Here is a 21,808-nt window from a genome sequence, read left to right as displayed (position 1 = left end):
ACTATAAAGAACTTTGTCATGAAGGCACCCCAACGACCTCAGTCAAGGGACTGATGATGATGATGATGATGATTGTATAAAGATATGGTCGTCATACAACTTTATTTCTTAGGAAGTGCCAGTATCACTTACGGTCATACTACACATGGTTTAGATTAAAAAACAGCAGTCTGTGCCAAGCAGAATGAGCAAATTAAATATGGCCTTCGCTTGGAAAGTGAAAGAAAACGTAGTAAGCAGGCAGAAGCCACCTTTAAATGCCAGACCAAAAAAACCTGTGACAACTGCAGATGCTGTAGTTAAGTGATACATGTACAGGTTGAATCTCTCTCACTGGCACCCTTGGGACCTCACTTGTGCTGGACAAGAGAATTTGCTGGACCATGAGAGGTCACTGTTGGCTAGCACATTACCAACACTTTCACTGCTTGATTAGTTCTTAGAAGACATTTTGGGGGTAAGTTACAGTTTAATGGCACAGAACACAGAGAGCTAGGACTGGTGGCTGTAAACAAACTTTATGGGACCACGGGAAACTTGGCTACAGCCAGGATAAGTGGTTGTCTGGCTAACTAAAATCATGCCAGATTACAGATGTTGCTGGACAAGAGAGTTCTGGATTAGAGAGTTCCAACATGTACTAGTGACTTTTCTCCCATGGCTACATGAAATTTAAAGGCTCTAGAAATTCAATAATTTTAAGCCATAGTAGCAATAATTGTCAACTTCTGGAAGAATAGGAAATACAATGGTAAGGCATCAATTTTTGCACTGAAAGAAGAAAGTCACCATGGGCAGAAAAGTGAGTGAAAATTGTATGCAGCACTGAAACCCTTTCAGTCTGTAAAATGTATTAGTTATGTTCCACTTTTGTTTGCAACCACAAAGCTCCTACTACACTTATTGTCTTGTAGATGTTCAGCTTCAGTTAAAGTTCTGAATGTACAAGGAATGCAAGACTCAGACCCAATATGCCCCTGAATATATTAATAATCTTTTATGAAGTGGACCTAGGAGCTCAGCAAATCACAATTAATACAAAATCTCTCTATACATTTTAGAAACGTGCCTCTCGCTGTCTGTGAGTCTGTTTGTTTAAGAACGCCTCCTAAAGAGAAGAGCTAGGACCATCAGATTTGGTATGCAGCTTCCTCTTATCATAACTTAAAGCAAGGTCAGGTTTGGTTGTGCCGGAATAATGAGGTGTGTGTGGAATGTGATTGTTTCATATTGAATGGAAAGGGAAGGGTGAAAGAGCAGGAACAGTTATACTTACCCGTGTCCACAGGGGGGGCAGCAAGCATGGGGGACAATAATACATAAGTGACTACAGGGGGCCCACAAGTGTCCCAGTGATTACTTGTTGGATGCTCCCCACTATTCCGACTTCCCCTGGGGATCAGCTCCTGGATGCCTCAATGCCCTGAGCTGGCCATGGATAGTGCTGGTGGACAGTCTGTACAGCCCAGGACAGCCTTAGGAAAAGCCAGCAGCTCTGGTAAACACTCGCCCCAGAGAGCAACCAGCAGGTGGGATGCTTGAACCTCCCCAGCCCCCCACCCCACCCCCCACACACCCCAAGCAGACCCCAGGGAGCAGCTGCCAGTTGCCCCATGGCCCCACCACACTGGCCTGGCCATGGGGAGTTCCGGTTGGTAGCCTCTCCCTGCCCCAGAGCTGGCCCCAGTGGGCAGCCTGTGTGGACCTGGCTGAGCACTGGCAAGTGGCCTGGAGTGCCTGGACTGGCCCTGGGAGAAACCAGTGGCCATGGTGCACACCTTTCCCTCCCCAGGGAGCAGCCAGAGGGTGGGGAGGCCTGCTCAGACCAGGTTAAGTCTATTAGTAGAGAAATAATTTATTTTTGCATTATCAGTCTCAGAGCTGCTAGTCTAGTTCTTATATAAAATAAAAAAAATGAGGTTTTCATTTTATTTAACATATACTACTTTCCCCTCATCACAAAAATAGAAGCTCCTCCAGTACTAAAGGCATTTATATACAGTTGCACCCATTAAACATTTTCCAAATATATATGACAAGGGCTTTCTCAATGAAAATAAAAATACTCAAGCCTCTCACTGTTCATATTACTGACAGGAGAGCTGCTCATTTAGTATTTCAAGAAACATGAAAAAAAATCTCGTTTGTGTCACCATAACAACAGTTAATTCAGCATACATATGCTATAAAATTGAATGTAAAGTTCCACCTGTAGGAGCAGACTGTTATTGTCCATTACTTCCACATAGTCTCAGAGGGGTAGCCATGTTTGTCTGTATCTTTGCAAGCAGTCCTGTAGCACCTTAAAGACTAACAGTTTTATTTATTAGGTAAATCTTCCTCTCTCATTCTCCTTTCTCAATCCTCCCTCCACCACCCTCTCTGTCATCACCACTAACTCTAGTGACCCAGCCCTATAGCTGGAGGTTTGTTTTCAGCTCCGCCCTCCTTCCAAATTTCATCTTAATCTCAGCACTTCTTCCTCCACATATTATGAAGACTCTTCCTTTTCTCCCTATCTACAACATTAATACTCTCATTCAACCCCTCTTCCCTCTCTCTCTCTTTCTGTCTCTCTCACCTACTGAATCCTCCTCTCTGGTGTTCCTGATATTCATGTTGCCTGACCCAGATCCATCCAAACTACTTTTAACATCACCTGTCCAGCCCATTGTTTTGGCCGTCACCCCATGCAGTCATTCCATTGACTCTCATTTTCCTGACTTCAGACACAAATTTCTAATCTTTGCCTTCAAGGCCCTTTGCAACCTAGCTGCTTCTTTTTAAAGATTATGTTCTTTTACCTTGTCATGTCATAACTTCCCCCTGCTGTCAACAATGCCAGCAGTCAGTCACCAGTCTACTTCTTCCACAAGTATCTCTGCACTTTCTTCCACACTGACTCATACCTAATATATTAAATATATATAGTAATATATTATATTGAATTAATATATTAAATATTAAAGCCACTACCCTCTCCTCCAAATTTCTTCCCTACATCCCTCCACCAGACTATTAAAAACTCTTGTTCATTGGTATTCCAGTAAATATGAGCCGTACCAACTATTAACAATTCTAATCCATGTACCCACATACTCACCCTTACTGGCCACCTGTGTACTTCTTCATATAATGCATCCCACCTAATTATTCAGCATGCTCCTTGGGCAGGCACTGTCTTGTTATCTATATTTGCACAGCAGTCAATTCAGTGGGCCCCTCTTCGCACTACAGGTCAGACCTCTGGGGCCTGGACTTCTTCAGTCTGGCACCATCTGAGGTCCAGTATTCCCCTGGTTGCCCATGGGCTGGAGCATTCTTTGGGAAAAACCAGCTTCCCCCACCCCCACGCTCAGAAACTCCTCCAATCCTCCCAGAGCATTGCAAGCTTAGGGAGGGAAGTGGGAAGGAGGGAAAGAGGCAGGACAGGTGATGCTGCACAGCCCCATGACTGGGAGCCAGGGGTGCAGACTCACAACCTTAGTGGCAGAATCTGGGAGCACAGCACAGCTGCTGCAGGCTTGATGCACTCCCAGTGGGGTGCACTCCTAGTTCTCTGGAGCAAAGCCCCACCTTCACCTTGTCTCTTCCTCTAAGTGCCCTCCCCAATCCCCTCTCAGTCAATGCCAACCCCTCTGCTGCCACCAGAGCAGATCCCCACAGCCAGCGAATGCAGAGGGGCCAGCACTGACCTCTGCTGGCTAGCAGATTCTCTGGTTAGGTAGGCATTGAGGCTGCCGGGCAAGAGAGGTACAACCTGCACCATAATACAAGTAATAATAGACTATAGTGAGATAAGTTTCTCAAACATCATATTCTCTATCTTGTTGTAAAAGAAATATAGAAATGTAGGGATGGAAAGCACCTTAATCTATTCTACATATGTTTTCATACCACACTTATCACTGTGGTAGCAGAGTGCCAAACAGAATGCTATATTGATATAAGCCACAGGTGTGAAATACTGAGATTGCCTCCGGTAAGTGGAGAGCATGGATACCTGGGAGATGAACTTGAAATGGGACGGAGTATGGACTACACTGGGAGAGTAAAAAGAGGGCCAGGGCAAAACTGGGAGGCAAGACCAAATCAATGGCTGAGATGCCTATATACAAATGCAAGAAGTATGGGAAATAAACAAGAAGAATTGGAAGTACTAATAAATGAATACAACTATGATATCGCTGGCATCACAGAAACTTGGTGGGATAATACTCATGATTGGAATGTTGGTATTGAAGGGTACAGCCTGCTTAGGAAGGACAGACAGGGAAAAAAGGGAGGAGGTGTTGCCTTGTATATTAAAGATGTACACACTTGGACAGAGGTGGAGATGGATGTAGGAGATGGACGGGTTGAAAGTCTCTGGGTTACACTCAGAGGAGTAAAAAACAAGGATGAGGTCCTACTAGGAGTCTACAACAGGCCCCCGAGCCAGGTGGAAGAGGTGGATGAGGCTTTCTTTAAACAGCTAACAAAATCACCCAGGGCCCAGAATTTGGTGGTGATGGGGGACTTCAACTATCCAGGTATATGCTGGGAAACTAATACAGCAGGGGACAGACTGTCCAATAAATTCTTGGATTGCATTGCAGACAACTTTTTATTCCAAAAGGTTGAAAAAGCTACCGGGGGGAAGCTGTTCTAGATTTAATTTTAACAAAAAGGGAGGAAATTATTGAGAATTTGAAAGTGGAAGGATGCTTGGGTGAAAGTGATCATGAAATCATACAGTTCACAATTCTAAGGAAGGGTAGAAGGGAAAACAGTACTATAGAGATAATGGATTTCAGGAAGGCAGATTTTGGTAAACTCAGACAGCTGGTAGGTAAGGTCCCATGGGAAGCTAAACTGAGGGGAAAAATGGCTGAGGAGAGTTGGCAGTTTTTCAAAGGGACATTATTAAGGGCCCAAAAGCAAGCTATCCCGCTGTGTAGGAAAGATAGAAAATATGGCAAAAGACTGCCTTGGCTTAACCAGGAGATCTTGCATGATCTCAAAATAAAAAAGGAATCGTATAAGAAATGGAAACTAGGACAAAGGACGAATATAGGCAAACAACATGAGCATGCAGGAGCAAGATTAGAAAGGCTAAGGCACAAAATGAGCTCAAACTAGCTACAAGCATAAAGGGAAACAAGAAGGCTTTTTACAAATACATTGGCAACAAGAGGAAGACCAAGGAGAGGGTAGGGCCGTTGGTCAGTGAGGAGGGAGAAACAGTGACAGGGAATTTGGAAATGGCAGAAATGTTTAATGATTTCTTTGTTTCGGTCTTCACTGAGAAATCTGAAGGAATGCCTGACAGAGAATGCTAGTGAAAAAGGGGTAGGTTTAGAAGTTGAAATAAGAAAAGAACAAATTAAAATTTACTTAGAAAAATTAGATGTCTGCAAATCACCAGGGCCTGATGAAATGCATCCTAGAATCCTCAAGGAGCTGATAGAAGAGGTATCTGAGCCTTTAGCAATCATTTCTGGAAAATCGTGGGAGACAGGAAAGATTCCAGAAGGAATCCAAAAGGATCTGGATAAACTGGAGAAATGGGCTGAGGTAAACAGGATGAAGTTTAATAAGGACAAATGCAAAGTGCTCCACTTAGGGAGGAACAATCAGTGTCTCTACTGTCACACATACAGAATGGGAAAGGACTGCCTAGGAATGAGTACAGCAGAAAGGGATCTAGGGGTTATAGTGGACCACAAGCTAAATATGAGTCAACAGTGTGATGCTGTTGCAAAAAAAGCAAACATGATTCTAGGATGCATTAACAGGTGTGTTGTGAACAAGACACGAGAAGTCATTCTCCCGCTCTACTCTGCGCTGGTTAGGCCTCAGCTGGAGTATTGTGTCCAGTTCTGGGCACCGCAGTTCAGGAAGGATGTGGAGAAATTGGAGAGGGTCCAGAGGAGAGCAACGAGAATGATCAAAGTCTAGAGAACATGACCTATGAAGAAAGGCTGAAAGAATTGGGCTTGTTTAGTTTGGAAAAGAGAAGATTGAGGGGGTACATGATAGCAGTTTTCAGGTATCTAAAAGGGTGTCATAAGGCAGAGGGAGGGAACTTGTTCTTCCTTGCCTCTGAGGATAGAACAAGAGGCAATGGACTTAAATTGCAGCAGGGGAGGTTCAGGTTGGACATTAGGAAAAAGTTCCTAACTGTCAGGGTGATCAAACACTGGAACGAATTGCCAAGGGAGGTGGTAGAATCTCCATCACTGGAGATATTTAAGAAGAGGTTAGATAGATGGCTTTCAGGGATGGTCTAGAAAGTGCTTGGTCCTGCCATGAGGGCAGGGGCTGGACTCGATGGCCTCTCGAGGTCCCTTCCAGTCCTACTATTCTATGATTCTATCACAAGCATTATAATAAATGAAAATAAATATAACAAAAGGAAATCAGATCTGCATGAAGATAATCCACATATTTTGAACAGATTCTGCTCCTCTCTCTTCACAGATTCTCGGATGTTTTACTTGTAGCTGGAGGGCGGTGGGGGCTGTTTCTTTTCGTGCTCCTACACCATCCTGTTCCCACTTCTTCTCTCAACTTTTATTGTAGCTAGGATGCTACAGTTTTGAACATGTTCTAAATACAAGCAGTCACTTTATTTAAATCTCCTTCACTCATTCTTTCTACAGGCAAGCCTTCTCAAACAACACAATGTTTTTCTACCATAGCAGAGCACTCCAGAAGTACAACAGCTAAAGCAAATCAAATTCCAAACATCCTTCATCAGAGAGACATTTGGTGGTCCTGTCTGATTTGTTCCATTGCTTTTTCAATTATAGTCACTTTACCTGGAGTCTATTCCCATAATTTCTCATGCCCCCTTATTGTAGGACAACAGTCATTGTTTGTCCATTTGGCTGTCAGGTTCCACATCAGGAAGAGTTGGCTGAAATTCTACAGTAAGTGGAGTGATTTCTGCATGTAATTAGGACACAATGTTGCAGTGCCTATATAGGCAAGATTCCCACTGGCCTCAGTGGGAATCTTGTTTGCACAGGGACCACAAAACCAGACCTATATCTTGTAAAACACTTTGGGATGCTTTACAGTAAAAAACGCATTATATAATCAAATATAGCATTCCGGGAAGGTATGACTACATGGCCTCGCCATATGTGAAATAACCGTACGCTAAAAGCATCAAGATGTAATGTGGGGGAATGGAATTTCTGGACTGTTACATCTCTGTATTCATTTCATGCAGAGGAGGGATTCAGTGCAGAGACTGAAAGGGCTCTGAGATAACAAATACACAAGAGATAAAACAGGTTTCTCATTGCTCCAGTTACAGGCTTGTGGCTAGCTGGAAAACATGGTAATACCAAGGCACACAGTAACATGCCTTGCAGCAACCATCGTGCTGACCTGTAGAAGTAACCGCCAGTAGGCAGCAGCAGAGCTGTGCTGTCCGGGAGGTCTGCAAAGACAAGGGTGGCAGGCGGCATTTCAGGTACTAACAGCACAGATACACCACTGAGGAGCCTCCTGTCCGGCAAGTAGAGTCTCCAAGAGGCAAAGGAAGCCAGGAGGTGCCCACAGCCCGGTGCCCCCGCCGCCCCGTCTCCTGCCCCTGCTCCACCCCGGCTCTCGCCCCAGCAGGGCTGAGAGGAGCCGCCAAGCCAATGAGATTAACCCACCAGCTCAAGCCGCCCAGACGGGTCGGTGGATAGAGCTGGGGGCGGGGGGTAAGAGGGCTCCGGGACGGGTTCTAATGGGAAGGGGCCGTTCCAGCCCAGCGGCTACACTGTAGTTTGTACTTTACAGACGAGCCCTGGGATCTGGATGGCCCGAATCACCGGGACGTCAGGGGCCATCTCTAAAGTACAAACCCACCTGGAGAACGGAGAGAGGCCGGGCAGGGAGTCTGCCGCGCTATAACCATCCGCCTCCCACACAGCGCGCCAGCCCGTTCATATCGCTTTTCAGCCCCACCAACAGAAAGCGGGAGCCGGTACCTCGTATATCCACTGCCGCCATGATCCCCACCACCGAGCACTTCCGCCCACCGCCAGGTTTTGCCCTCACGGAAGGAAACCATAGAGAGCAGAAAGTGCAACAGAACGCCACCCACCATAGAGCGCGGAAGGACTAGAGCGGCAACAGCAAGAGGCGGGGGGAGGAATCAGAGTTCAGCCAATGGGACTCAGCTCTAGGCCAGTGTTTCTCACGCTCTGGATGCAGACCACATTTCGATGGGATCGCTAGGGCTGGTGTTAGACTTGCTGGGATCTAAGCCCCGCTGCCTGGGGTAAAAGCCAAAGCAGCTGAAAATCTTGGGCTGCTAATTTGAGCCCACCTCCTACTCCAGACCAGTGGGGCTCAGGCAGGTTTAGGCCTTGGCCTCTGCTTTTGGGGATGTGTAATAATTTTTGTTGTCAGAAGGGGGTGGCAGTGCAATGGTATTTGAGAAAGCCTGCTGTAGTGAAAATGGGAGGGTGCTTGAGTGGCCTAGGCCCAGGATCTGTGGTAAGGTCATTCCAGGAGCCCCTTGCTTCTTGCAGGTGGGCAGGTCCACCAAGCCAGGAGCAGCACTTGTAGCAAAATTCTGGGCATTCAGTTTGTATCTGAGGACCCTGTTTGCATTCTGAGAAACATGTTTTCCTTCTGGACATTCTGTTTGCCTTCTGAGGACCATGGTTGCTCCTGTGGACCATATATGCTCTCGTGGCATTCCTTTTACCTTCTTGGCATTCTGTTTACCTTCTAGGTAACAAAGGACCTAGCACAAAGGACCTTTATTTGGGCGTTTTAGGCACTATTATCATCCAAATAATAAAGACTGCTAATAGGAGAATTATGTAAGGAATATAGATAAGCTGTATATTCTACAATGCTATCCCCAAGTGTATGCCACCCATATTTAATGGGCTTGTCTACACTTGCCTCCAACTTCAAAGGGGGCATGGTAATCAAGGAGATGGGAGATTACTAATGAATTGCTGTGGTGAATATGCACCTCTTCATTAGGCTAATTCTCCCCCACAGCAACTTTGAACCTTCATACTTTGCAGTGGTTGCATGCGTGTAGCCACGGGCAGTTCGAAGTGCCTGTGCTACTTCGAAATCCCTTTACTCCTCAAAATTTTGTGTATTCACCACAGCACTTCATTAGTAATCTCCTGTCACCCTGCTTACCATGCCCCCTTTGAAGTTGGGGGCAAGTGCAGACAAGCCCAATAAAACTCATTAATAACCTCGATGCTGTATTACAGAGGTGTGGTGCAAAGTTTTGGTACAAATATAAAAGGAATTTGATCCTCCATGAAGAAGATCACTGCTGAAGAACTGTCAGTTTATTCCTGTCCAAAAATGGAGTAAGGCCTAATACAGAAATACAAAGCTATGTGATAGTCATTTGAATGCTGTGTATAGCATGATGTAATTGATAAGTAGAATATTCCCTTTTATACTAGACCCACGGTTTGGAAAGAGAAAGACATTAAGAGACTAAGAAATGGACAGTCAAGCCCAGTCCTTGAAGCACCAGTAGTGAGGCACAGTGGTCAGGCCAGAGACTGGAGCCAGGGGTCGGAGCAGGAACCAAGAACAGAGTTGAAACAGGGGTGAAGGAGGAACTGGGTCAGGAAGTCTGTCAGAACCACCAGGTGGCAGGGAATACTTCCAGCAAATTCAAGCAGACACAATAGCTGCTGTTTTTGGAAGCCATAACCCTCACCTTGTAGTTACCTGACTATATCTGCACTTGTGGATTGGCTGGGCCCTTGTTGATTATCTGGAGGCACTGTGTCAATCAGGCTCATGGGTGAGTCATCGAGCTCAGTAATGATGCATGACAGAGAGCTTCAAGGAATCTTACAAGGTTATTCAATCTAGTTTGCCATTCCCAAAAATACAGTAAACGGTAAGCTTGCAGCGTGGTTTCTCCCACCAGCCTCTCACAGCTGAGGGAGCTGGGTGCTTGGGGGGGAGCAGTTTCGATTTGCACTTAACTCATAAATGTGAGTTAAACACAAATTGAAATCACACTTCCCAAGAGTTTACTGTAAATAAGGTACTCTGCCTTCATTTTTGTTTCTTAATATCTAATCTTGGTTTTCTTTAGTGTTACGCACTGCTAGGTATACCTCTCCTTTATCCAGAATATTTGAATATCCAGCAACCTTCCGGTCCCAGGTTTCCTGGACATGAAAGAGTTTACTGTATTTTTGGTAATGGCAAACTAGCTTGAATAACCTCGTAAGATTCCCTGAAGCTCTCTGTCGTGCATCATCACTGAGCTTGATGTGTCACCCATGAGTCTGACTGACAGAGTGCTTCCAGATAATCAACAAAGGCCCAGCCAATCCATAGGTGCAGGTGTAGTCAGGTAACTACAAGGTCAGGGTTATAGGCTTCCAAAAAGAGCAGTTATTCAATGTCTGCTTGATTTTGCTGGAAGTATTCCCTGCCACCCGCTGCTTCTGACAGGCTTCCTGTCCTAGTTGGGAGAAACTGCGCTGCAAGCAGCTCTGTACCCCCCAGCTGGGAGAAGCGGGGGGATTGTATGGCTGTTCTCCCCACTTCCCCCAGCTGGGGGAAGCCAGCACCTGGAGCCAGCAGCCGTGCTGCTTCTCCTAGCCAGGGGAAGTGGGCAGGTGGGCGGGTGGAACACTGGCAGAGCACTGCTGCTCCCTGACTTCCCCCAGATGTCGCAGAGCTCTGCAGAGGGTCCAGCTGCCTGCTTCCCCCGCCAGGGGGATTCCGGGGATCTCCCCAACCCCTCCTCACCCATCTATGTGAAACTTGATTTCTTTTTTGAAATGAAGTGACCACATCCATATGAAGTATTTAAGACGTGGTTGTACCATGGTTTTATATAAAGGCAATATGATGTTCTCCATCTTATTCTCAACGCTTTTTTTTAATGATTCCTAACATCCTGTTTGCTTTTTTGACTGCCGCTGCACACTGCATGGATGTTTTCAGAGAACTGTCCACAATGACTCCAAGATCTCTTTCCTGAGCTACGTCTACACGTGTATGCGACATCGAAATAAGCTATTTCGATGAATAGCGTCTACACATCCTCCAGGGCTGGTGCCGTCGATGTTCAACGTCGACGATGGGCAGCACTACATTGAAGTAGGTGCTGTAGGGGAGTGTCTACACGCCAAAGCAGCTCACATCAAAATAAGGGAGCCAGGAACAGCTGCAGACAGGGTGCCAGGAACAGCTGCAGCACAGCTGCGGACTAGCACTTTCCGGGCAACAGCAAGCTGCTCCCTTAAAGAGCCCCTCCCAGACACACTTGCACTAAACAGCACAAGATCCACAGAGCCGACAACTGGTTGCAGACCCTGTGCATGCAGCATGGATCCCCAGCTGCAGCAGCAGCAGCCAGAAGCCCTGGGCTGAGGGCTGCTGCACACGGTGACCATAGAGCCCCGCAGGGGCTGGAGAGAGCATCTCTCAACCCCTCAGCTGATGGCTGCTATTTCGATGTTGCAGGACGTGGATCGTCTACACGTGCCCTACTTCGACAGTCAACGTCGAAGTAGGGTGCTATTCCCATCTCCTGTTGGGGATAGCGACTTCAACGTCTCGCTGCCTTACGTCAATTTCCACTTCAAAATAGTGGCGGGCGCTACTTCAAAGTTGGTGCGGCTACTTCGAAGTAGCCGGCATGTGTAGACGCGGCTGTGATAAGCTGTAGTTAATTAGCCCCCATCATATTGTATGTAGAGTTGGGGTTATTTTTTCCAATGCGCTTTACTTTACATTTATCCACATTACATTTCATTTGCCATTTTGTTGCCCAATCACTCAGTTTGGAGAGATCTCTTTGAAGTTCTTCACAGTCTGCTTTGGTCTTAACTATCTTTAGCAGTTTAGTGTTGTCTGCAAACTTTGCCACCTCACAGTTTACCCCTTTGTCCAGATCATTTATCATAAGTTGAATAGGATTGGTCCTAAGACTGACCTTTGGGGAACGCCACAAGTTACCCATCTCCAATCTGAAAATTTACCATTTATTCCTACCCTTTGTTTCCTGTCTTTTAACCAATTCACAATCCGTGAAAGGATCTTCACTCTTATCCCATAACAACTTAATTTTGTAAGAGCCTTTGGTGAGGAATTTTGTCAAAGGCTTTATAGAAATCTAAGTACACTATATCTACTGGATCCCTATTGTCCACGTTTGTTGACCCCTTCAAAGAACTCTGATAGATTAGTAAGGCATGATTTCCCTTCACAGAAGCCATGCTGACTTTTGCCCAACAAATTATGATCTTCTGTGTCTGACAATTTTATTCTATACTATGGTTTCAACTAATTTGTATCAAGGTTAGACTTACTGGTCTGTAATTGCCAGGATGGCCTCTAGAACCCTTTTTAAATATTGCCATTACATTAGCTATCTTCCAGTCACTGGGTATAGAAGCTGATTTAAAGGATAGGTTACAAACCACAGTTAATGGTTGTGCAATTTCACATCTGAGTTCTTTCAGAACTCGAGTGAATGCTATCTGGTCCTGGTGACTTGTTACTGCTAAGTTTGTTAATTAGTTCCAAAACCTCCTCTCGTGACACCTCAATCTTGGACAATTCCTCAAATTTGTCACCTACAAAGGACAGCTCAGGTTTGGGAATCTCCCTAACATCCTCAGCCATGAAGACTGAAGCAAAGAATTCATTTAGTTTCTTCACAATGACTTGATCATCTTTGAGTGTTCTTTTTGGATCTTGATCATCTGTGGGGCCTGCTGGTTGTTTAGCAGACTTTCTGTTTCTGATGTACTTTAAAACATTTTGCTATGGCCTTTTGAGTTTTTTGCTAGCTGTTCTCAAAAGTCCTTTTTGACTTTTCTTATTACATTTTTACACTTAATTTGGCAGTGCTTATGCTCCTTTCTAATTTCCTCACTAGAATATGACTTCTACTTTTTAAAAAATGCCTTTTTAGCTCTCACTGTTTCTTGTACATAATTGTTTAGCCACATTTTTTGGCTCTCTTAGTGTGTTTTTTAATTTGGGGTACACATTTGAGTTGGGCCTCTATTATGGTGTCTTTGAAAAGTTTCCATGCACCTTGCAGGGATTTTACTTTAGTCACTGTACCTTTTAATTTCTGTTTAACTAACCTCCTGATTTTTGCATAGTTCCCCTTTCTAAAATTAAATGCCACAGCGTTGGACTGCTGAGATGTTCTTCCCACCACAGGAATGTAAACTGTTATTATATTATCGTCACTATTTCCAAGTGGTGCTGTTACAGTTACCTCTTGGACCAGATCCTGCACTCCACCCAGAACTAAATCAAGAATTGCCTCTCCCCTTGTGGGTTCCTGTACCACCTGCTCCACGAAGCAGTCATTTAAGATATCGAGAAATTTTATCACCGCATCTCATCCTGAGGCGACATGTACTCAGTCAATATGGAGATAATTGGAATCCCCTACTATTGTTGAGTTTTTTATTTTGATTGCCTCTCTAATCTCCCTTAGCATTCCATAGTCACTATCACTGTCCTGGTCAGGTGGTAATAATATATCCCCACTGCTATATTCTTATTTGAGCATGGAATTTCTATGCATAGAGATTCTGTGGAACATTTTGATGCATTTGAGATTTTTACTTCATTTGATTCTACCTTTTCTTTCACATATAGTGCTACTCCCCCACCTGCATGACCTGTTCTATCCTTCCAATATATTTTATACCCCAGCATGACTGTGTCCCATTGATTGTCCTCATTCCACCAGGTTTCTGTGATGCCTATTATATCAATATCCTCCTCTAATACGAGACGCTCTAGTTCACCCATCTTATTATTTAGACTTCTAGCATTTGTGTATGAGCACTTTAAAAACTAGTTACTATTTATTCTTCTGCCCTTTCCTGATCAGTTACATTCTTTTTCATGTGATTGTTTCTTTTCTGATTCAGTCCATACTATATCCTCTTCCATCCTCTCCTCCTGACCTAGAAAACCTGCAGAATCTCAATCAATAGACTCTCTTCTAAGATACTTCTTTGTCCAATCTACCTGCTCCTCTGCACCAATTAGCTTTCCCCCATCTCTTAGTTTAAAAACTGCCCTATGAACTTTTTAATGGTAAGTGCCAGCAGTCTGGTTCCACTTGGGTTTAGGTGGAGTCCATCCTTCCTATATAGGCTCTCCCTATCCCAAAAGTTTCCCCATTCTTAATAAATCTGAACCCATCATCCCAAAACTATTGTCTCATCCATGCATTGAGAGTCTGAATTTCTGCCTGCCTACATAGCCTGCATGTGGAACTGGAAGCATTGCTGAGAATATGACCATAGAGGTTCTGGATTTCAGTCTCTTTCCTAGAAACCTAAATTTGGCCTCCAGGACGTCTCTCCTATGTCATTGGTCGCTTCATGTACCATGACCACCAGCTCCTCACCAGCACTCCACATAAGTCTATTTAGATGCCTTGAGAGATCTGCAATTTTCGCACCATGCAGGCAAGTCACCATACAGTTTTCCCAATCATCGCAAACCCAGCTCTGTACATTTCTAATGATGGAATCTCCCATTACTAATGCCTGCCTTTTCCCACTGACTGGAGTTCCCTCCCCTGGAGAGGCACCTCAGTGCAAGAGGATACCACAACATCTGGCAGGAGGGTCCCATTTATGGGATGGTGATATCCTTCTGCTTCCATTGACTGCACTGCTTCCCTGAGTCCGTCACCCTCCTTAATAGTGCAGGGGCTGTCTGCCTGGAGGTGGGACAATTCTACAGCGTCCCAGAAAGTCTCATAAATATATCTATCTGCTAGGGGTAAATTACAGATAAATAACAGCACAGAAAACTGAGAGCCAGGCCTGGTGGCTGTAAACAAGCCTTATGGGACCACTGGAAAGCTGGCCACACCCATGATAAGTGGTCGTCCAGCTAACTAAAATCATGCTGTATTACAGATGTTGCCAAACGAGAGAGTGGTGGAGTAGAGATGTTCAACCTGTATTTGCATTAGGAAGTACATTCCAAGCAGCAGTGTATATAATCTCAATCAGATGTCTGGGTTTGTGGTTTTGTTTTGGGTCTTTCTCCTCTCTTTCCAAATGGCCCATACATCAGAGCAAATAACCTTGTGTAATCTACTCATATTTAATGAAGGATTTCCAACTGAATACTGTCCCAGTTTGGACAACTATAAAGGTGGACATGGAAAGACGGACTCGTTTACCTTTCTCTCTTTTTGATCGTGTGCCATTTATTAAAATGAAAATGCCCTCAGCCCCATTTTTGTACCCATTTGGTCTAACATCTAATTTTTGTCCAATTGTTGAAAATATCCATGAATTTATTGATTTCCCCTGAGGGCCTAGTTTTTCACCTAAAAGATTTCAGACACCCAGGTTAAAGAGAGGCACTAAGTTTCCAAACTGTAAATATTTTTTGCAGTCCAGTGGAGTTTCACACCTGACTGAGTAGAGGAGACTGCCTGTGGCACCTGGTGTACAATGACACTAAGGGTGCGTCTACACTAACCGGCTACTTCGAAGTAGCTGGCACAGCATCGAAATAGTACGCATCTACATGTGCCATGAGCTGTTTCAATGTTGAAACTGACGTTAGGCAGCAAGACGTCGAAATCGCTATTGCTATACAGAGATGGGAATAGTGCCCTACTTCGACGTTCAACGTTGAAATGGGGCGTGTGTAGATGATCTGCGTCCTGCTACATCGAAATAGCAGGGTCCTCCATGGCAGCCATCAGCTGAGGGGTTGAGAGATGCTCTGTCCAGCCCCTGCAGGGCTCTATGGTCGCCGCGTGCAGCAGCCCTTAGCCCAGAGCTTCTGGCTGCTGCTGCTGCTGCTGCTGCTGCTGCTGCTGCCGCTGGGGGTACATGCTGCGTGCATGGGGTCTGCAACTGGTTGTCGGCTCTGTGGATCTCATGCTGTGCAGGCCGAGTGTGTCTGGGGGGGCCCTTTAAGGGAGCGACTTGGGGCTTTGCTGGCCCCTTATTTCAACGAGGAGCACTTGTGTGTGTGGACGCTCCACATTTTCTTCCGGGGTGGCTCCTTTCGATGTTCTCCATCGCTACTTCGACACTGAAAGTTGATGGCACCAGCCCTGGAGGATGTGTAGACGATACGTGTCAAAGTAGCCTATTTTGACGTTCTTACATCGAAATAGGCTCCTTCGACATAGTATGCTAGTGTAGACGTAGCCTAACTGTGTTGGCTCACTCCCGAAACAATCTTCACTATAACAGCATCAGTGATCCAGTATCTGGTGCTCATTTGGAGCCATCTTCCTTTTTATGTAACCCTGAGTTCCAAGGCAAGTGACTAGATAATTTATTAGTGTTGGATTTATAGGGGTCTTGGCTATGTCAAGATTTCATCTCTCAACAAAGAAGTGAACCCATTTGCAGAGCTAGAAAGAGGTCCTGAGCTACCAGTCATAAAGGCAACTGCATAGATAAGTCAGCTGCTCTATGAAATGGTTCCTGAAGTGTGAAAGGGCACTGCCTTCTTTCAGCCTGAAGAACATACATTACATAGCTTTCTTAGGTCAGGGGGTTATTTCTATTATAATCAATTTATTATTGATCAATAATCAATCATTTCCATTATAATCAAATCAATGGTGTGTTTCCACCAGCTTCTCTGCCTTTGATAGAGCTCTGGTGGTTTATGTTAACAGTTTTCCCCACAATTTAAATGTCCCCTCCTCTGTGTGCTTAGAAGAAGGGATAATCAGCCCATTTGGGTCTGATCATCACCCTTCCCCATTAAGGTTTATAATATGTAATGTGGATTTGCCACATACTCTTATGTTTAGAAGTAATATGAATTTGCTACATGCCCTTATGTTTAAAATTAAACCTCTCCCTACCCGTCTGTAGCAGCAGTAGCTAAAATGTCAAACCTCCATAATCTCTATTCCACTAGATGGTGCTAGTTAATGCGTACCTTTGGCCTGATTCTGTTACTGAGGCTGGTATTTGTAATAAGGTTGCAATACATAGGTGTGTTGGTCAGAGACTGAACTTCAGTCCTGGGCTCCAGTCATTTGACCTAGGTCCACATTACAAAAGTTAATGGCCCTGCCATGTAACAGGAGTCAGTATTCACTGACTTTAGTGGCTACTATTACTGTATTGATCAAGTTATAGGGTCAACTGCTTACTGGCAACAGGATTTTGAATAATCAACTAGTGGGGTTTGTTTGTTTGATACTACCTCCAGCTGTCATCATTGTCTGTGTGCAGTGTATATCACCCTGTTTCTAAGAGCACATCTACACTTCCAGGAAAATTTACCAGATCTAGGTCGATCTTCCAGAGTTCAATTTCATGCATCTGGTGGAAATGCACAAAATCGATCTGTCTGGGGTCAGCAGTCGACCCCTGTACTCCTTACTATTAAGAGGAGTGAGGGAGGTCAACAGGAGAAACATTCCCATCAACCTTCCTTAGTGTAAACTGTTAGGTAAGTTGATTTCTGATACATCGATTCTTGCTACGCAATTGCTGTATGTATATAGAGAGGAGATTTCTGGTAGTGCATAGCTATTTTAGTTGAATAAAAAGAGATACAATGCAATCCAGTGTTAGGAAGCTGAAGCTAGACATATTCAGAACAGAAATCTGGAACAAATTTTTAACTGCGAGGATAATTAATCATTGGAACAAGTTATGAAGGGATGTGATGAATTTTCCATCACTTGAAGTCTATAAATCAAGATTGGATAGTTTTCTAAAAAGATATGCTGTAGCTCCAAAAGAAATTACAGGCTTCATGTAGTAATGAGTGGGTGAAGTTCTGTGTTATATAGGAAGTCAGACTAGATGGCCAAGATGATCCCTTCTGGCTTTAAAATTTTGACAAGGGAATACAGAATATCAAGCAATTCTTAATGGCATTTTTCTTGTATTGAAAGACACAATGGTGATAAGAATTCTGAAAAATGAGAACATGTAATAAAAGGGGATGATTTTTTAAAAGATTTTAATCTGTGTGGTAGTCCAGTGAATACAGATTTAGTTAATTTAAATTATGGGGAAAGTGAAGAGAATAGAAGATGATTTGGATACACTGTAATACCAGGGTTATTTTTCAGACCAGTCTCTGATTTCACATGAATTACCCATATACAAAACACTCATACCTGGCAGGAAGAAAAATAGTAGACTGCTTCAATTTCCCTGTAGACATGTAAGCATCCTTCCAGCAGCAACTCCCATGGGGATCCCCAAAGCGGCAGCTACATAAAGCTCTGTTCTGCATAAGGAAAACCAAGAGACTTAGCAGATTTGCAGGTGGCTCTGTTGTATTACTGTAGATGGAATACAGGCTAAAAATTTCATAAGATAACCTAATTACTGTTCAACATCAAACAGTGTTAAAGTTTGGGGTTTGATACACAGAGGTCTTAGCCAACTTAGAACGATGGCAAACACACTATTAAAAATCCTTTTAGCTTTATATTAAAAATAAAGTAACTGTGACATATTTTTAGATTTGCGCTCGTAATTAGAGAACATTGGTAGGCCCTATTATTACAACTTACTACCCGCCTTTTATGAATCATTACAGCAGTTCCCACAAAGTAAGGCCAGTGTCCTTGCACCCATGAGAGACTGGCACACACATTCACCCATCACGCATTTTGCATGTGGAATTTTTTTAAAAACAGGCATCTTACTAGTTTCAGGGGGAGCAGTATCTCGCCTTTCGTCATCCTTCTAAATGGTCTCTCATCCTATAGGTGTGATCAGGTGCAGACATAGTAGAACCCAAGGACTGCAATTATAGTATGTTTCTCTTTTCATTTTTCTGGAAAAGAAACGACACAAAATGAGGAAACTGTGGAATGTTTTACCATTACACTCAGTCGTGCATGATAGGCTTTCCCATAGAGGCAGATGAGGACCTGCCAAGTCCCCATAGTCCTTGGCCACAATCTAGGAAATAAGTGCTCACCACATTCCTACACTGTGACCTCCTCTGAATATCTCATTATTCACCATGGTGTAACATCTATGTTAATCATTTGCATGGAGCCAAGGCCTTTGAGTAGAGTCTTGGTTGAGACATCCGCCTTTTCCCTAGCTCTCATTCTTTCCCAGTCTATGAAACTATGATTGCATATAATGAAAGTGGTGAGAGGGAGTACTGATCTGTCAGTGGAAAGCTAAACCAAAACCATTTATTTTAAAATATTCCGTATATTTATATTTTAAAATATAGAATAATGAAGTAGAAAGTGGCTAAATTGCTGGTTTAATTTCATATATCAAGACAAGAGGATCAGAATTGCTGTAAAAGCCATAGAAAGCTGTAGCATTAAATGCATGTAATAGTAGGTTTCCAAAATTATTTTGAGATATGTTCTGTATTTTTTCATGCTTCTACTACTCCAGTCTTTTAGAAGTCAAGCAGCCACATCATCACACCTTCCCAACATTCTGGGTTTTCAGATATTTACAAATACAGCGTTGTAGCTTCCTTGTTTACTTGGGATAGTCCAATAAAGTGATTTTTATACTATTAAGATAGCAGCTAAATAGTTCTTTTAATGTGGTGTTATTTAACATTTCAGGGGTACAGTTTGAAAGAAAGATGCTACCCAACAAATTTGTATTACATTATGATTTTTACACATTTCATTTGTCTTTTGTGTGCATCGGCTTCTCTCAGGAGGCCAAAAGTTGGCCACACAGAACTAGTCTCAGACAGACAATTCTGAGAATTACATTTTGTATCATATTTGCTACAGAAGTTGGATTGTTTTCCCCTCTGCTGATTGGATTATCTGGAGGATAAAAGCCTTATTACTAGGGTTCTGTGTCTGTCACAGAGTTTGTGGAAGACTTTCTGCAACCTCTATGACTTCTGCAACAGCCGGTGTAGCTGACTCTAGGGCTGCTCAAGCAGCTGACTGTAAAGACACTTCCACTGGATGCCCTTGGAATGGCTGTGTAGTCAGGTACTCGGCCCCGTAGTTGGCTGCATGGCTGCTGCTGGAGGTCTCATATAACAGCCACTCTGGTTGCTGCTTGGTGGCCTTGGGGTTGCCCAAGCAGCAGTCATTGCAGTTGGACTCAGGACTGGCTGAGCAGTGGTCCTGGGGACAGCAGGAGCAGTGGCAGATTGTTGGACCATGACAGCTGGTGCCACTGGCCCTGTTTCCTCCCCAGAGCAACGATCCGAGTGCAGCCCATGAGCAGTGGCTTGCCTGGATGCCCCAGCAGGATCCCTCCAACTGCATCTCCAGTGGGGGTCCTCAAAGCAACAACCACCCAACTAAGGTTTATTCAAGGGTATATATAGCACTGGTTGAACTTCTATAATCCAGCACTCTCTCATCCAACAATATCTATTGTCCAGCATGATTTTAGTTAGCCGGATATCCATTTATCATGGGTGTGGCCAAATTTTCTGTTGTCCCATAAAGTTTGTTTCCAGCCACCAGTCCTGGCTCTCAGTGTTCTGTGCTGTTATTTAGCTCTAATTTACCCTTAAATGCCTTCTAAGAGCCCAAAAACTGTCCAGAGTCAAAACTAACTCTGACATTATAGTCAAGCCAGCTGACAAAGGTGGTGCTGTAGTCATCATGAATAAGGCAGATTATGGAGGGGGGTAACTCTCCAGCATCACATTTTACAAACCTCTTTCTTCTGATCCTACTAAAGAACATCAGCATAAACTACACTGTGTTCTTAAGGAACTCCCTGCCTCTACTTGGGACCAAATTCATACAGACATGCCTTCAGATACCTGGCCAGGATTAGTCTATTTGCTTCCCAAAATCCATAAACCCCAGATGCCCTATCATTTCTGGTATTGGCACTCTTACTACAGGACTATTCAGCTATGTGGACTCCCTCCTCAAACCCTATGCTACCAGCACCCCTAGCTATCTCTGAGATACCACTGACTTCTTGAGGAAATTACAGAACATCAGCAATCTTCCTGGAAATACTACCCTTGCCACCATGGGTGTAGAAGCGATTAGGAACACTATCCCAGATGTTGCCATGGCGTATCTGGCAGCTGAGCTATTTAACTTTGTCCCCACCCACAAGTATTTCCAATTTGGGGACAATTTATACTTCCAGATCAGTGGCACTGATGATGATGATCATGGGCACCTGCATGTCCCCACAATATGCTAACATTTTATAGCTGACTTAGAACAGTGTTTCCTCAGCTCCCATCCCTTATTGCCCCTCCATTACTTACACTACTTCAATGATATCTTTATCATTTGGACCCATGGTAAAGAGACGCTTGAAGAATTCCACAGGCATGTCAACAACCCACACCTCCACCATCAGTCTCAGCCTTGACCATTCTACACGAGAGATTCGTTTCCTCGACACCACAATACAAATCACCTATGGTCAAATCAATACCACTCTCTACCATAAACTCAATGACTGCTACTCTACATGCCTCCAGCTTCCACCCAGGACACATCACACGATGCATCACTTATAGTCAAGCTTTTCGATACAACTGCATCTTCTCCAGTCCTACTGACAGAGACCAAAAACTTCAAGATCTCTACCAGACATTCATAAAACTAATTACCCACAAGGAGAAGTAATGAAACAGATTGACTGGGTCAGATGAATACCCAGAAACCAGCCACTTCTAGATAGTCCCAAGAAGGCTAGTAACAGAACACCACTTGTCATTACCTATAGCCACCAGCTTAAACCTCTCCTGCGTACTGTCAACAATCTACAGCCTACACTGGAACATGATGCTGCACTCTTCCAGGCCCTGGGTGACGGGCCTGTTCTTTCCTACAGACAACCAGCTAACCCCAGGAAAAGTCTCACTATGAACCACACACCAT

The 21,808-nt window shown here is 44.1% G+C and overlaps 1 protein-coding gene across 1 annotated transcript in view; it reads right to left on the bottom strand.

Annotated features, from left to right (window-relative positions):
• Window positions 1-8,020, bottom strand: part of MED6 (mediator complex subunit 6) — a 31,914-nt gene extending 23,894 nt beyond the window's left edge. The window contains exon 1 of the mRNA XM_074998873.1: window positions 7,971-8,020. Within this exon, the coding sequence (XP_074854974.1) occupies window positions 7,971-7,992 (22 nt within the window). The 5' untranslated portion in view covers window positions 7,993-8,020. The remainder of the gene's footprint in view (window positions 1-7,970) is intronic.
• Between the last annotated feature and the right edge of the window lie 13,788 nt (window positions 8,021-21,808).

Source organism: Carettochelys insculpta, chromosome 6 (genome assembly GCF_033958435.1).
Source record: "Carettochelys insculpta isolate YL-2023 chromosome 6, ASM3395843v1, whole genome shotgun sequence".
Classification (NCBI taxonomy): domain Eukaryota; kingdom Metazoa; phylum Chordata; order Testudines; family Carettochelyidae; genus Carettochelys; species Carettochelys insculpta.
Note: the sequence above shows the minus strand (reverse complement) of the source record. Positions and strands in the feature narration are given on the sequence as shown.